The sequence below is a fragment of the Petaurus breviceps genome, unplaced genomic scaffold (assembly GCF_028583685.1).
Source record: "Petaurus breviceps papuanus isolate PSGF00001 unplaced genomic scaffold, PetGlider_PUasm1.0 446, whole genome shotgun sequence".
Classification (NCBI taxonomy): Eukaryota; Metazoa; Chordata; class Mammalia; order Diprotodontia; family Petauridae; genus Petaurus; species Petaurus breviceps.
In genome coordinates this window covers 3,151,497-3,168,754 of record NW_027186338.1, presented here as the reverse complement: position 1 = coordinate 3,168,754, position 17,258 = coordinate 3,151,497, and the positions used below count along the sequence as shown (strand labels likewise).

Genomic DNA, 17,258 nt, shown 5'->3' with positions numbered 1-17,258 from the left:
CTATAATCACCAAAGAACCAAAACAGTGGGTGACCCAGTGGGCCATGGAGGGACACGGTGGGTGTATGACTACATTTTACCAAAACTAATGCAAAAAAATTTGGGAAATAAATGTATCAAAAGAGTTGGGGTTACAAGAAGGAAGTTGAATGTTTTGCCAGAACCCTTATAATGTAGGGAAGGGAATAAGCATTTACTATATGCCTGCCACTGTGCTAATTTGATTAAAAGACCCATGGGAAGGCAGTATTTAATAGACCTTAGGTGGAGTCTTAATGGGAGGGCACAGATGATTGGCAGGCATGGATGGGTTGTGATCTGCACTGGTGGAGAGTGAGAGCCAGTGGACCGAGTCGCCATCACTAGAATCTTCGGTCTGTGTTGGCATCCCACTTTCTTCTACAAACATGAACGTTCTTAACTCAGAAGCAATACTGCTCCTCCCATCTAGCTGCTGATCCAGTCCTGAGGAATGGCCTTACACTCATCCTCCCCGCCATGTTAAGCAGCCTGTAATGTCTGCCACTTCCGTGCTTCCTCACCATCCAGTATCTCTTTGTAACTAAGTCCTGAATCACAGCTGCCTCCATTAGGCACCAAACCCAATAGCGTTTTTTCTGTCCTGGTGTGTTTCGGGTATTTGCAGTTATTAACCTCTCAGCCCTCGTAGAAACTTCTTCCCTTCATTCTCTTGTCTTCCTGGAGCTCTCAGAACTGTAGGGGAACTCAGGGTGTCCAGTCCAACCCACTCCCTAATCTACGGTTATCTGAAAAGGCTCACACTCAGGCTTTGCTTGACTTCCTCTAGGAGAGGGAGCCCACTCTCACAGGGTTCAGGAGAGATCTCCTTTGTTAAGAGTTTTCACATTTATCAAGCCAAAATTCTGTTTATAGCTTCTACTCACCACTCCCAAGTTTTGCTCTCTGGAGACAAGGAAAGCAATCCCCCTTCTTCGGACATGGCTCTTAACAAGTGTTAGAAGGGCCATTATGCCCCCATGCCCTGCCATCTCCCCACCCCCAAGCTAAACAGGCTAGTTCCTTCCGTCAAATCAACCATGGCAAGATCTTGACTTTTAGAAGAGAGAGTATTACAAAATACAATCTGAGTACAAAAGTATGTTTGCCACTGTCGTGGATTATCCAGCCAAAGCCTCCCAAAAAAGTGTCCTCTAGCCAGGGAGCTGCTCTGCATTCTGCCATTTTGTACCAGTTATAAGAAACTCAAGAATACTGGATGGACTGCTGTCTACACTGCTGGAGGGGGAGTCCCCGTGTCGGTGAGGTCACAGATCCAGGCCGCTGTGGATCCTGCTGGGATTCACCTGAGCAGTCGGTCACTTGCACATCTCTATCTCATCCACAAGGAGAGCATTACGAGATTATGTCAAATGGTCAATGAGAAATGTTATTTTGCTTGACGATACACATTTGTAACAAGGGTTTTGTTCTTGCTTTCTCGAGGGGCTAAGGAGGGAGTGAAGGCTGTTCTTTGAAAATGAAAAGCAATTTTTTAGAACAACTTTGCTAAATTCTTACTAAAATCCAGCTTAAAATATTGGTCTTGGAGAATAAATGCTAAAACATTTTCCTCTCTTCTTGGCAGAAAAGTGGGGGGCTAGGGAGCAGAATGGCAAACTGCTAAACAGTCATTCCATTGGTCAGTTTTGGCTAATCATTCAGGGAGTGGGGTATTGAGAATCAAGACATGAGTAAAACTTAAAAACAATTTTAAGAAACTACAGCTACAGTACTGCCCTGATATACCAGTCCATTCCTCCTAGGGAAAATGCAGTGAGGTCGACCCACTGAATGCCTTCTTCCTCCCCCACCCCCAAATGCAAAAATTTCCAAGGGGCTGCCTCTCAAAGTGGGGGAAGGATGCAGATATTTCATGCAAGCAAACCTCTTACCCATTTCTTTGAGCCATGGCTATGCAGACATACTTCAGCAAACCCAGGCTCCATGCTGTCTTCACCTTGGAAAGCTGTCAGGAAGGTGGGTCAAGCAGCTTGAACAGGTGATGATAGAGTGACCAAAAGCCTGGGAGACACTGCCCCAGTCACCCCAGAATTTCTCAAAGCAAAGGAAGCGGTAATGGTGGATCTAGAAAAGATCTTAAAATGTGGCCTAGGAAAGTGGTTACTGGATGGGAAATGCTGACTCTATATCCAGGGGTGAGCCTATTGGAGAAGGGGACCATGAAGCCCAGCAAGATTGGCACAGCCCCTGGGGACCCACAGGCCTTCACTGCCAGGCTCCTACTTCCCTGGTCCCTCCCCACAGTCTGGCTCAGATGCCTCATTGGCACCCCCGCAAAAGGAACTCAAATGCATTCAGTCCTTAAAAGGACATGTGCAAGAGACACAAGAAGGAATGTGTGCTGTTGTAGCCCCAAGATTGCAGAAAGGTCCTTCTTTCCCTTTGAATCTCTCCTGTCCTATGACGATACCCTGTGTGCAGAATCTTAGGAGCACTGACCTAGAGCAAAGGACCTTACCTTGGAATCAACCAGCCTGATCCCCTCACTTTACAGATGAGGAAACTAAGGCCAGGAGAGTCAGTGACCTAGCCAAAGTCATGCAGGCAATAAAGGGCAGAGTGGATTCAAACCCAGGTTCCCCATTTCCAAATCAGTATTTTTTCACCACGCGTTTCAGATCACAGGCCAACATCTCATTTTACAGGTAAGAAAACAGAATGACAAATTAAGTCACTTGCAAAACCTCATGCAGAGTCAATGGCAGAACAAACTTAAGCCTGGGTCTCAAAGCAGTTCTTCATGATAATGAGTTCAAGCCTTTAGGCCCCATGAATTCATGCACACGGTGAGGGGACTCCCATTCCAAGTGAGGTGGGTGGAATGATCAATGTTGAGGCCCTGAGTGATCCAGGATCATACAGCTGAGAAGAGCAGAGGCAGGCTTTGCACTCAGGACTGTGGCTACCAGGAATCCCCCTCAGCACTGATGGGCCTGTGCTTCTTAGATTCCCCAAGTGTGACTGCCCTCCTCCCCTTCCTGTGCCCAGGTAGGTGAATGCCTCTTGGGGCCTGGACTGTTAAGAGTGCCAGGAGGGATGGGATAAAGCACAGGACCCAGGATGCTCACATCACCACCTCCCTGTGTCTCCCCCTCCCCCAGCCCCAGTTCTCCACAGGAAGCCCAGACAGGCCATTTTGGGAAGAGTGACAAGCGCAACATGGCTGTTATCATTGTGTTTTATTCAGTTTGCTCCAAAGTGGCCAAATCAATAGTGGTCGGGATCACAAACATTATCTTGATTGGATCGAAAGCCCCATCTGTAAAACCCGAAAACGTCCAATGTTACACAAGATGTGAAAAGTGCCTGGAGTTGGCTGACATGATAGTGATCGGAAACAGGGAGGCCGCAGCAGACGGCAGGTGACAGGGGACAGTGGCCGCCCTCACCCCCGCCCCCAGGAGCCTTGCCGCAAACCTCCCAGGAGACGACAACTACTGCACGGAGAGCGCGACAAGCTGCGCCCAGACCTCTGCCCTCACTGCTGCACCTGGGTGGTCCCGATGCCCACGGCGCTGGCGTAAGCAGTCAGGATGTCCACCACCTGCTTCGTCTCGAGGGTCACGCGAGCCTCGTTCAGCCAGTCCTGGGCCACCCGGCGCGACTCCCCTTTCAGCTGGTTGACAAACTTGGCGGCGAGCTCGAGGTCGCCATGCTCCATGCTGTACGAGGCGTAGGACAGCAGTGTGAACGTGTTCAGGTCTTCCGGGATGAGCTTGGCCGGGGGTTTGAGCTGCTGAGGTTGGAAGATGAGAAGGGACTGCAGGTAGGAGAGGAAGTACTGGTACAGGCTGTTGCGGGTCTCGTCGATCATGGCCACCCTCCGTGCCAGCTTCTGCACATGCTGGAAGCGGGCTCTCAGGGCGTCCTCACTGTAGATACCGCGGCTCAGGGACTCGGCCGGGATGGCCGCGGTCAGGGCTTGGGTAAACTCGTTGTCTGAACAGTTGGCGCGGATGGCCTCCACCGCCGTGCCCAGCGGGATTGTGGGGCCGTCTGCCGAGGCTGTCTTCAGGCTGTACTTCAGGGCCTCGACCGAAAGCCAGAGCTGGTGGGCCTTGCGGGCCTCCTCCTCGGCCGACAAGTGACCTGCCAGGGAAAGCCGAGGAGAAGCCACGGTCGGCAAAGAGGGGCAGGGAGAGAGGCCTGCCTTCCATCTCCACCACAAAAGCACAGTCACACCCTTAAGGGCCCTTGGACCCCAGCGCTTCCTTCCACAGGGGAAGGCGCCCAGCCCAGGTCACAAGGTGAGCAGTAGTCAGAGACCGTGCCCCTGCTCGCCCCCCTCTCCCTCTGCCCTGCAGGCATGGCTGCACCACTCACTCTGGATGGCCTGCTCGATCCCCCGCAGCCGGGCGTAAGCTGTGTTTATGTCCAGGGTGAAGTTGTCCACCTGCTCCTGACTCAGACGCTTGAACTGCAGCTCCTGCTCCGCAAGCTTCTCAGACATGCCCTGAAACAAGTGCAGAAGAGCCCAACACGAGGGTGTCACCCCTCCCCCCACAGTGCAGGCGCTCAGGGACACCGTGTCCCCATGGGCCAGCAGGGCGAGGCTGGTGGCAGTGACAGACCAAGGGCCAGCCCCACACACGACGGGTGCTGTGAGTGGGAAAAAGGGAGGAGGGGATTCTGACCATGCTGCTGATGGGGGGTAGCAGCTGTGGCTCTGAGACAGGCTGGCCTGGCAGGGAAGCCCTGGCACCTGCCCCTCAGAGCCATTTTCTCCATCACCTCCTGACATCTTGGCCTCCAACCACACACCAAAAACCCAGCCCAAAGCATTGGCCTGCCCCACCAGTGGCACACTCTACTAGCAGCAGAGATTCTCTGGAGCTTTCAGGCCAAGAGCAGCCACATGGCCCAGTTAGGTGGAGTATGAGGCAAGATCTGAACTCGGGCCTTCTGCTGCCAAGCCCAAGCCTACCATGTACCTGTGAGCAGCACAGGGAAAGGGAGGCGGCGCTGACTTTGGCTCACGCCTCACTGAGCAGGAGAGGAAGTGACCAACACACGAGGTAAACAAGGCCAGTATTGACAGGCGTCCCCCACCTGCCCAAGCCCAGACGGTCAGAATGAGCACATCACACCCAGACCCTCAGTCACAGGGTCGGGAATACCGCGTTCTGCTCACGTGAGTGACAGTCTGGAAAAGTCACTCTGGCCCAAGGGGCGCAACACGGGTAGAGGTGAGGAGAGGGGCCCCCACCAGCATCCACCACATGAAGGGACCGTCTGCTAAGGACTGGCCAGAGAGGGCAAAAGCAAGCCCAGTGAGTGGGAGTTCAAGAGCAGGAGCCTTGGGCCAAGGATAAGGATTAACTCCAAGGAGGCCTGAGGATGGGCCCGGGGGTCTCCCAGCAGGACCTCAGGGTCAGGCTTGCTGTTCTACTAAAGACATAGCACGGGACTGGAATTACCAGAAGCACATTCAAAAGGGGGCACTGGCCTCTTTAAGTGACAATGCATTAAAAGTAAACCAGTAGGGGCGGCTAGATGGCCTAGTGAATAGAGCACCAGCCCTGGAGTCAGGAGGACCTGAGTTCAAATCAGGCCTCAGACACTTAACACAAAAACTAGCTGTGTGACCTTGGGCAGGTCACTTAACCCCAACTGCCCTCTAAAAAGCAAAAAAAAAAAGAAAAGAAACCAGTCAATCTCTGACTGCCCAGAACATTCCAGCCCTCATCTCTGCCAGTACACACCCAGTGGCATTAGAGAGGAGCCCGCTGACCATCCAGGGAGGACATGGGAGCAGTGTAGGGGCCCAGGAGCCCGCTGACCGTCCAGGGCAGGGGCCTAGGAGCTGCCGACTGTCCAGGGAGGACACAGGAGCAGCTCAGTGGCCCTGCCCTCCCCAGAGACATCACCTGTTCATATTCGTATTTGAGCTCCTGCTCCTGGATCCGAAGAACATCCCTCAGGTGGTCAGTGTGGGCAGCGGCCTGTCGGCGGAGCTGGGTCCTCATCTCTGATTCCATCATGTCTCGGACTTCTTCAACCTGTAAAAGCCCCATGGTGGGGGCCGCTCTTATCACAGATCTTTTAGGAAAAAGGATCCTGTGAGGAGCCACTACCCTCTCAGGCACAGGACAGACAGTACAATTCCTAAGGAGGTCAATGAACACTCCAGACCCGAGAGAAATAATCACAAAGGACTGGGATTGGATACGGCACAGAAGAGGTCCTAGCTCTCTGAAAGAAAAGGCAACCCCCCCAGCCCCATTAGGCTGTGAGTTGTCTCCTCACACCAGCAGTTTTCCACTGTGTGGGTGCCCTGACCTTACGGATGAGCGGTGATCCAAAAGTTTATTCTTTTAAGTAATCAGAGCATTAACATATTGCTTTAAGGTTTCCAAAGAACCTTTCGATGATCTCACTGGATTTTCATGATGAGTCACTTCTCAGTCATGTCCATGGATGGACATAATAATAATAATATTATTCTTCTTCCTATTTTACAGATGAGGAAACTGAGGCAAAGGTTATCTGTCTAGCCCGGAGTCCTACATCCAGAGTCTGATGTGATTCCTTGGCCACCAATTTAGGCCCTTCCTAAGGCTGATGTTCGTAAAGTTCATGGAACATTGGCATTACCCATTTCTAGAGAAAACGACCCCAGAGCCATTTTTTGAGCTAGTTGTATGTGTGTATCTCTATTTACAGGTATCTACATATCTACACACACGTGCACACACATACATACAGGCATGCACACACGCATGTGCACACATGCACACGCACGCACATACACGCACACGCACACCCCGCTCTTACTCTTCTGTCCTGCTCCAGCTGGATCTCGCTCCGGTGATGCTCTAAGGCTTTGGCCACTGCCGACTCAAACGTCTTCTCATCCTCCAGCTTCCGCTTTTCCAGGGCGGCCTCGATGTGCTGCTGTTCTCGGACCTTCTGCTCAGCCAGCTCTCTGTTTAGCTGGTCAATACGGCGATGGGCATGTGCAATGAGGGAGTTGAGATCATCAGTGGACAGTTGCTCGGCTAAACAAGGAAATTTAAAAATGGCCAATGGAAGATAAGCTTCACAACAAACAGTTATGGGGTTGCTAATGTCAGTTCTGAGGATCAGGCCCTAAGGGAAGGGTCTGGGCCTTGGGGTCCCCCACTTAAGCCACAAGCCTGTGGTGCTTCTTGGACAGGAATTCCAGCCCTTCCATCTTGGAGGCCTTTCTGGCTCCTTCTCCAAGAGCTCATGTTACACCTTCCCAGATACAAAGGTTTATTAACGGCAGCTGCCTTCATATGTTCTTTCATCAACACTGTTGATCAAAACCCCCAGGTCCACAGAGCCTTCCCTTCCCTCTTTCCACAGCCTTGAAGAAAACCCAAATTTCTCCCCTAAGTAAAAGCATCAAGGGACTTTGCTGCCACCCGGATGATTATGGGTATCTGAGAAGCAAGCTTAGCATGTGGCCCTCGTGAATTTCCAGAATATCCCAGTGAGACTTAGAATCAAGGCTGGACCCAAAAACAAAGTGAGCTTTTCCAGAGGTCCAAACTATCTATGAAAAGGTAATTTAAGACTTCAAACTAAGGTCTTTAAGGGCCCCAAACACTGAATTACTCACCTAAATCTGAGATCTCTGCAAAAGAAAGGAAAAATTTGAAAAATTAATGCATGTTCATTTCAATAAATTAACTATTAAACCTATGTAAAAGAGAAAAGGAAGTGCCCCTGGTGGGTGCTGCACCAAAACAATTCACAGACGAGCTGGCTTTTTAACATGTTTATTACATTATATCATTAAGCAGCTTTTAGCTAATTTTTTTATTAATGCAAAAATTACCTTTGTTAGAAGTTTGCCATTTGGATTGAGTTGTTTTAAATTTCAAATAACAGAAACACTGCTGTTTTTGTCAAAAAAAAAAAAATATTGACCTCTATATAAAAATGATTCTCAATTAGAGCTCTCTCATTTTGCTCCCTTAAGCAAGAAATGGGATGTTTAGAAAACAAAGTCCTCCAAGCTCACAGAGAATACCTTTCACCATAATTGTGGCTTCCTCATTTTCATTTTAAAATAGAATCAAGCGGGGTGGCTAGGTTGCACAGTGAATAGAGCACTGGCCTTGGAGTCAGGAGGACCTGAGTTCAAATCCTGCCTCAGACACTTAACACAAAACTAGCAGTGTGACCTTGGGTGAGTCATTTAACCCCAATTGCCCTGCCTTCCCCCCTCCAAAAAAACAAAAACAAAACAAAACAAAAAGCAATTACATTTAAAAAATAAAATAAAATAAATTGCATTTCAATTCAGTAAACCTACTATTTGTAGAAGTACACTAAGCTCCATACAAGGAGGAGTTGCCTAACTACTGATGGTTAACAGCCAGTGTGTATATCAGCACTGTAAAGTCTGCATGTCTCAGTCACATCATAAGTGCCCCCATCTGGGGTCTTCTTAGCAAACAGACTGCAGTAGTTTGCCATTTCCTTCTCCAGCTCATTTTACAGATGAGGAAACTGAGGCAAACAGGGTGAAGTGACTTGCCCAGGGTCACACAGTTAAGAAGTGTCTGAGGTCACATCAGAACCCAGGAAGAAGAGTCTACCTGACTCCAGGCCGGCGCTCTGAGCACTATGGCGCTGCCTACTGCCCTTACATACGTTATCTGATACAACAGTCCCGAGGGGTCGTTGCTGTTATAATCCCCATCTTACAGACAAGGAAGGAGGCTGGGAGAAGATTCCCTGACTGCTGAAGGTCACACAGCTGCTAAGTGAGGCAGAATCTGAACTCAGGTCTTTCTGGCTCCATCAGCTGCCCCTCTGTTCTTTCTTACACAGTAACGAGTTTTACTGATTCCTATTATGTGCAAGCAGTGGGTATTAATGAAGACAAGCTGCCTGCCCTCGGCTGCTATTTCATGAGACTGAGAACGACACCACCAAGATGACGTGATTCTTTAAGGACAGAGTCGATAATCTGCCTGACCATGCCGAACAGCAAACCCCTCGTCCCATTCGCCTTCACTGGGCCGGCCCTGACACCTTTACTCAGAAGGCCTGATGTGTCCCAGGCACCAGGATCAGGTTCAGGTTCTGATATTTAACAAACGGGTTTTTTTTCTATTATAGGGAAATGCAGACAGCCCGTGCCCACGCCCATGCCCTCTCTAGATTTCAGCTAGACATCTCTCAAGGATCAGCGTCCTTCCCTAGGCAGACCTGTGGGCACCGTCTCTCACCGTGTGCTGCTGACAGACTCCCATTCCTGCAGTGCCCCTGTGACCATCATCTCTTCTGCTTAATACTTTTCATGGCCTCTGACCACCCACAGAAACCAAACCCCCAAGACGCACCTTCACTGAGCATTTAAAGGTGCTGAGCAACTGTATTCCGGGGCAGGATGGAGAAAGAAATGGAAGCCGTGGTCCACGCCCGGCTTCTGAGCTAGCTGGAAAACAAAATGAAGGCTCTCTAGGGCTCCTCCACTCTGTCTCCTGATAACTTCCCCAGCTCCCAGGAGTCTGCTGCCCTCTAGCGTCCACGGGGACTGATTCCACATTTCTAGATGCAGCCCCACTCTCCCAGGGTTCCAGTCCCACATCACCAGCTCCCCACCGGACACTTCCAAGTGGGGGGCCCAGACAGTCAACTCACCACGTCCAAAACAGAGCTCACTGTCTTTTTCCCCTAGACCTTCCCTATCCCCTTCAACTCACACTGGGCATCAGCTGCCAAATCTTGCCATTTCTGCCTTTACAGAATCTCCCCATCTCCTCTTCCCCAGTCACACTGCCTCAGCTCTCTACAACTATCCCTGTGCCCATGGGCTGGGCTGCCCTGCCCCCACCTCCCCTGGCAGTGCCTTCTCTTCCTGGGGATGCACACAGATACCGCCTTCTGCACCAAGCCTCTCCAGACCCTCCACTAGTTCCTATCTACCCCCTCCCTTACTGAGGCAGCTATTAATCCTGTCCTCAGACTGCATCCACCCTTCCACACACTCGTTCCTCCCAGTAGAGAAGGGCCTTCAGTCCAGTGGGTGCTTGCAAATTATGTGCCAAGTGAGGAGTGCAGCCACACCTTCAGCTGGGTACTGAGGATTCCACAGCTTCTGTCTCAGACCCTCCTCCCCAGCCCCCTCCCAGGCTAACCCTAACTTGCCACCAGGCAGCATGAGCCCAATGGGTTCAGCAAGTAGAAGAAACAGGAAAGAGACAGAGATTTCCCCTCATCCCTCGTCCCCTCCCTCCTTTTCTAGACTCATGCGGTTTCAGGCCTGAGACCAGGGCCTCCTTCCTGGACCCTTCCAGGCCACAATCCTCTTCTCTCTCAGCAGCTTCTACTTATCAGCCACAAACAGTGTCATTTGGGAAATGCTTTCCTGAGATGGGGGGACACAAAAGTGGAGGGAGGAAGGGGATGCTTGTGTATCCATAAGCAGAAATGCTGGGGCCTCTGTGAGCAGCACAAGGGGCTCACAAGCAAGGGGAGCTGAGCAGGGAAGCCCTCACACCAGGCTTCTAGACTCACAGTCTCTAAGTGGGGGGAGGGCCGGAAGAACAGGGGACTGTTATTCAATGGCAGGGCCTTATCTTCCCCAACAAGACAGAATCCCAGAATTTCAAAGCAGGAAGAAACTTCAGGAATTCCCCACCATCACCCACCTTGGTCATCCATTGTCTGCCAGAAGACTCCAGATGGGGAGAAACCCACTACCCCCATCCCACTTCTGAACAGCTTTAATAGAAAATAAGCATCCTGAAGGCGGGGAGAATGTACTTCAGATGCTTTTCTATCACACTCCAATGAGGGACCATCCCTACATCCTCTGGGAGTGAGGGACAGAGCACTGGGCCCAAGAGTCAGGAAGAACTGAGCTCAAATGCAGCCGGAGACAATCACTGTGTGACCCTGGGCAAGTCATTCAGATTCTGCCTCAATTTCCTCAACCATAAAATGGGGATGATGACAACATTTACCTCCCAGGGCTCTTGTGAGGATCTGGTAAGATCATATTTATGAAGCACTTGGCATAATGCCTGGCATACAGTAGTCACTAGATAAATGCTTATTCCTTCACCCCCAAGGAGACGCTCATTATTTAACAGCTGTATATGTTCAGAGTATGTTAAAGCTTCATGGGCAAAGAGGCCGACTGCATCCCAGGCTCCTGGCTGCAGCTCACAGTGACGGGTCTTGGCCCAGCCGCAGGCCCTTGGCCTTCTTGCCTGGCCTAGATGAGAATCCGTTCAGCACAAACATAGAGGAAGCGGATGAAGCCCTCGGCCTCCTCCATGGTGCCAGCCTGCCCTCCCCGTTAGAGGGGAAGCTCTAGGAGGGCAGGAGAGGGCGGCGTTCTGGGGCCTTTCTCTGTGTGCCCAGTGAGGCATAAGCCTGAGCAGGCCCCATAAACGGCTTGACAGCCTAAGAGGAGAAGGGCTGAGGCAGGGCTGGCCGTCACATGGCCAACGACCAGCCCTGTGAAGCCAGGAGAGGAATCATCACACGGCTGACAACGCGGTGGTAAACGTTCCAAAGAGCATCTTTCTATGGCATGGAAGGACTGTGGCCTGCGCTGCTGGAGAGCGTCTACACCAGCTAAATTATGGAAGGATGAATTCCAGTTAAACAGATGACAGAAATACAAAGAATATGCCCAGCTCACGCACGACTGCACGAGACGGGGAGCCAGGAAGGCATCTTGCAGAAGGAAGCCCTGCACGAATGCATGAGCCCTAGCAACAGAAAAAGGGCCCCCAGCCCCTGCTCTTCAGAAGCTCAGGTCCTGATTGGGGGAGACAGCCCACGTGGGAGGCACCAGCTGGTGGCCCCACTGATAACCAACGCCAAGTCTGCTTCTGAGGGAGAGCCATGCACAAGGGTCAGGGAGGGCTTTCTGGACTGAGTCCCGATCACAGCTTTACATAGTACATGGTACATGAAGGTGATCCACACACAAGTCGAGCCGTGGGGGAAGGCAGGAGGGAGCACGAATGGCCAGTGACGTCTACGCCTCCTCTACAGCCCACACTCAATTTCAATTGTTCTAGACATCCTCAACCAGAGCATTAGCAGAGAACAAGCAGGCTTTTCTCCAAGGGATATTCAAAGCACCACTGCCATTTCACAGGTGACTGAAAGTGCTCACTTCCAGACGCCACTGTGCTCTCGGGGTCTCTCCTCTCTCTGTAGCCACAATCACAGAAACATCCCTGTTTAATGACTCTGGGATCACCAACCTTAGGGGAGGAGGCCCCGCAGCTGAAGTCCCGCAGGAGCTGCTGCCTACAGGTGACCCAGCGGTGACCACAGTGGTGACCGTGGCAGTGGCCCTATCCAGCCACAGGGCCTTGTGGAAGACAGCTGTCACCACTCAAAAAAGACTGGCCTGCCCAGCCACGACAAAAAGACAAAGCAGAGGGACAACGTGGGAGTGGATCTTTAGTCCTCAAGCTTATTTATGTATCAGGATGCAAACTGGGACCAACAATACAGAAGCGGGTCCACAGCTAAAGAACAAGGGGGAGCAGACTGGAGAGCCTTTAACTCTCTCAGGTTTCCTATGAAAGCAAAAACCCGTTTTATTTCATGGACTTTTACTGGTACCTTTTCTTTCTACATCCCCTACACTTCCCCCACACAAAGCCACCCCTTAAGGAAAATCTCTAAGAAATAAAAATCAGTAAAAGTGATCAATACATCAAGTGTGTGACATTGATCCAAACCCACGAATGCTCAAAAGGGAGGGAGACGGGTGTGCTTCTCTTTTCTTGGGGGCCACCTCTGTTCGTTTTAACTAAGAATTCAGCGCTGCTTGATACAACACTGTGTATGTTTTCTTGGTTCTGCTGACTTCACTCTCCATCTGTTCACTCAGCACTCTGTCTCTCCATGCTTCTCCAGATTCATCACACCCATCATTTTTGGCAGCACACTGATATTCCACTATATTCATGGACCATAATTTGTTAAGCCATTCCCCAAATGACCTTGTTTCCAAGTCTTTGCTATCACAGACAGGGCTGCTTCAAGTATTTTGGCAGGAATGGGAACTTTCTTTGTCAATGACTTCCTTGGAGTAAATGCCTGGCAACTGACAAAAGACCCATTAAGAAAAGCCCCAAATGAACCTGCATTGCTCTATGCCAGACAGACATGAAATACAACTGTCTCCAAACGATTAAAAATGCATGTTCCACATAAGGCGAGAGAAAAGTGCACAGCGTGTGTTAGCAGGCAGCGGTATATGATCAATGGGCTAGTCAGAGGAGGGCGAGGGAGGCCTCCGGGCCGCTGGTAGACTCCCAGGGACGAGAGTGCTCCAGGCCAGGGTCTACACCGCAGGAGGCCCCTGAGCCAAGATGACAGAGCCATCTGCGCATAATCAGGTGTGACAGCAGAGGACCCATGATGTCTACCTGGAAGAGACATCAAGTCTCACCCAGCCTCGTGAGAATCAATCATAAGGCTCTTGCAATGGCCCAGGTGAGGAGCCACCAAGGTTCAAACTAGGGTGGTGGCAGTGGAAATGGAGGAGAGGGCAGACAGAGGGCGATGCTACTGTGCCAGATGGGGCAGAGGGCACCAAGAAGGAAGCATGCTCCATGGCCCCCAGTCTTTCTAATGACTATACTTGACATAGATGGGGACGTCTGGGCCTCCTCTCCTTGCCCGAGGCTGACGCCATCCTCTACAAGACAGTCTTGGCGCGGGCCTAGGGCTTGTAAGCCTCTCTAATCAGCCTGACACCCACCAGCCAAAGGAGCCTTCCTGCTGAGGCATGTGTCTGGTGCCTTAGTCATTGTGAAACTGCTAATTCCTCCACCATCACACAAGGCCCTGCATCATCTGGCTCCAGTCTCAGCAACTTCTCCTCAGTCGCTTTGTGGGCTCCAGGCTCAAGTCCAAACCTCGCGGCTCCTTAAACTCCACACGCCCTCTCCTAGTCCTACTTCCTCTTAGGCTTGACCCCTCAGAACCCTAATCTTCCTCTTACGTGGAGCCTCCCATCTGTCTCTGTGGTTTAGCCCTCTTTTCTCCCTTGAATGAGCGCATATTTACTTGTCTCAAAAGCTCTTGGAGGGCAGGGAAGACGATTTCATTCTGGTCTCTGTATGCCTTAGTGCCCCGCATACAGAAGAGGCCTAATAAATAATCACTGGCCAGCTTCCAGGATATGCTTTGTCTCTGCCTCCTCTTCCGGTCTACGGTTACCTCATTTAGACCTCGTGGATGTGCTCCACACGCCCTAGTCTGGACCTTCCTTAGGGCAAACCTGTCTAGTAACTCTGATGGCCCTAGGCCTAGCACACCAAATCCCATGGCCCCCAACTCCCCAGTAAAGTGGCATTTGATAACAACAGGTCATTTGTTGTTCACTGAACTCATCACAAGGGGATCTTGACAACTGCTGGGAGCATCAGGGCCAAATCTGGCATTTAAGCAATGGGAATGACGGGACCCCAAAGCACACGGGTTCAATGCCACTACAACGCACTCGGAGAAAACACTCCAATTTGCTGGTCATACTTACTGAGTCCCTTCCAACCAGGAAGCACCTCTGGGGTGATACTGTTCAATTCCCTTTGGAACTCATCGCGGGCTTGGGCCACCAGCTCATGGTACTGAGCGACGACTTTGGCTTCAGACTGAGCTGCCTGGACCTGAACAAATGCAAGTGTCTCATGTTTAAAAAGAGCAAAGGGATAAATAACCCCACAGGGTTAACCCAAACAGAAGAATCAGTCAAGGGTTAACTAAGCACGCCCAACGCAGCAGGCCCCGGGGGAGACAACAAGACACAAACCCAGCAAGACAATCGCTGCTCACAAGGAGCGTCTGTGCTAGCAGGAGAGGGAAGGACTTACTTAGATACAGATTAAATGAGAAGAGGCCAAAAGGCAGATAAAAGGCACTGTGAAAGGGAGGGTATCAGCAGAGAAGGAACCAGAAGAGGCTTCGGGTAGGAAAAGAGGTATCTGAAGGAAGGAGGCAGGCCATGGCAGGCATGGAGGACTGAGGACGGAGTACCGATGCACCAGCATTTATTAATTGCTTCCTCTGTGTACCTACCAGGCATTGTGCAAAATGGTGTGGCCACAAGAAAAGGAAAGAAGGGTTGGCAGGGCCACAAAGTACAAAAACAGGTATAACAGAGACCATGAGATGGGGTGGGTGTGAGGGATGGGGGTGTGGAGGGCTTTAACAAAGGAGTTTATATTTAATTCTAGAAACCACTGAAATTTATTGAGTGGGGAAGGCCCATGGTCCAATATAAACTTAAGGAAAATGGCAGCAGTGTGGAGGGCAGATTGGAATGAGGAGAAACCTGAGGGAGGAAACCCAAATGGGAGGCTACTCCAAGAATTTAGGACAGAGGTGATGAGGACCTTAACTCATGTAGCAGCTGTGTGAGTGGAGACAAGGGGCTGGAAGGAGAGATGTGGTAGAGGCAGAAATAGCAAGATCTGACGACTAAGACTTGATAACACATATCCAGTCAGGAGAGCACCCAAATGGCAGCCAAAGGATGTCTGCACCTCCAACAGAAAGAAGAGAGTCTGGAAGAGGGGTGGGTTTGGGGGGAAAGAGAAGGAGCTCGGTTTGAGATGTCTCCAGAACATCTGGTCTGAAAAGTCCAACAGCAGCTGGTGATGCCGGATCACCAGGGAAGACAACAGGGGCTGGGCATGCAGACCTGGCCATCACTGACAAACAGGTGACCACTGAAGCCAGAGATGTTGAAGTTACTGAGAGAGAAATCATAGAAGGACGGTCCTAGGCCAGAGCCTTGGAGCACAACCACAACCAGCAGGCATAATGTGCATGATGAACCAGCAAGGAAGGCGGAGAAGGAGCAGTCAGATATGCAGGAGGAGAATGAGGAAAGAGGGCCGTCACCAAAGTCCAGACAGGAAAGCATCCAGGATGAGAGAGTGGCCAAGAGGGCCAAAGGCAGCAGAGATAAAAGATGACTGAACAGAGAAGGGCAGATTTGGCAATAAGGAGGTCTCCGGTCACTCTAGAGAGGTGGCACAGTCATGTGACGTGGTCAGAATCCAGACTGCAAGTGGCTGTGGGGTAAATAGATGAGAGGAATGAAAGTAGCCAGTGGAGACAAGTGGAGGCAGTTTTTCAAGAGGTTTGACTGAGAAAGGAAGGTGACAGCTAAGACCAGAGGTTAAGAGGGTGGTATTGCTTCAGTGAAGGCTTTTTGAAGCATGGGGAGCACTTGGACATGTTTGGAGGTAATGAGAAACCAGCGAGAGACAGAGCTTCAAGATTAGAGAGAAGGCAACACACTACAGAAGTCAGAAGGGGACGGGATGTGGAAGGCCGACTCTGGTAAGGAGAAGAGGTGCCTCATAGTCAGGCTAAGGGAAAGCAGCAGAGTGTGGGGGATGACTGATGCCAAAGGGTGTTTAGACAAAGAGGAGAAAAGGAAGCTCTCACTTGAATGGCCCCAGTTTTCTCAACAAAGAAATAGACAAAGTCCTTAGCTGAGTAGGGGGAGAGAAGGAAAGGTGTGGAAAGCTTGAACAGAAGAGAAAAGCACAGACAAGCTTTTGTGGAGCCCAGAACAGGGAATCAATTAGGAGAGAATCAAAAGGCTGCCTTGGATTGTCAGGCTACAGTGAAAGCTCAGGTGAAGCTTTAGAATGCGCATTATTGTGTAATTTCTTTCACTCCGTTCATCATCAGGCAAGTAGAAGTGAAGGAGGAAGATGACAGGAGTAATCCAAGCCTAGCAAGGCATGAACAGTCACAAGAAGAAGGGACAAAAGGTTCTGTGGGAAAGGACTGTGTCACGTTCCTATGGCTAACTGCACGGTCAGGAAGAGAAGTGAAGGTCTGAGAGCATGGAGAGGTACAGGGATTGGAGGTCTCAGTGAGGGAGACAAATCAACCAAACAGAGACGAAATTAATCCATCAAGAAGTATTTATTAAGTTCATTCTATGTGCCAGGAACTAAACTAGGCCCTTGTGATTCAAATAGAATGGCTGAAATCTAAACTCTGTCCTTTCTATCTTTTTGCCAGGTATTTTTCCCTCCATGACATTAAAAGGATTGTTTTAAACTAAATTCTACCCACTTCCACGTTCTCCAAGCCAAGAGGAACCAAACAACGTGGGCAACAAAAACGGGGAGTGGAAAGGAAATGAACTAGAGATCTCTCTGCATTGTCATTAACAGCAGAAAGCACCCCTTTATCTCATTAGGGAATGTCGGTCTCCTCAGTTAAATGAC

At 50.5% G+C, this 17,258-nt stretch overlaps 1 protein-coding gene across 2 annotated transcripts in view; it reads right to left on the bottom strand.

Annotated features, from left to right (window-relative positions):
* Positions 1–3,204: 3,204 nt before the first annotated feature.
* Positions 3,205–17,258, bottom strand: part of IMMT (inner membrane mitochondrial protein) — a 46,129-nt gene continuing 32,075 nt past the window's right edge. Inside the window, exons 10-15 of one of the 2 annotated variants that reach the window (XM_069101068.1) lie at positions 14,543–14,672; positions 7,628–7,642; positions 6,817–7,040; positions 5,910–6,041; positions 4,366–4,495; positions 3,205–4,131 (exon numbers count right to left, since the gene is read on the bottom strand). In XM_069101068.1, coding sequence (XP_068957169.1) covers positions 3,521–4,131; positions 4,366–4,495; positions 5,910–6,041; positions 6,817–7,040; positions 7,628–7,642; positions 14,543–14,672 — 1,242 coding nt within the window. In that variant the 3' untranslated portion in view covers positions 3,205–3,520. Of the gene's footprint in view, positions 4,132–4,365; positions 4,496–5,909; positions 6,042–6,816; positions 7,643–14,542; positions 14,673–17,258 lie in introns of those variants that run through there. The other variant, XM_069101067.1, reaches the window with a different exon arrangement.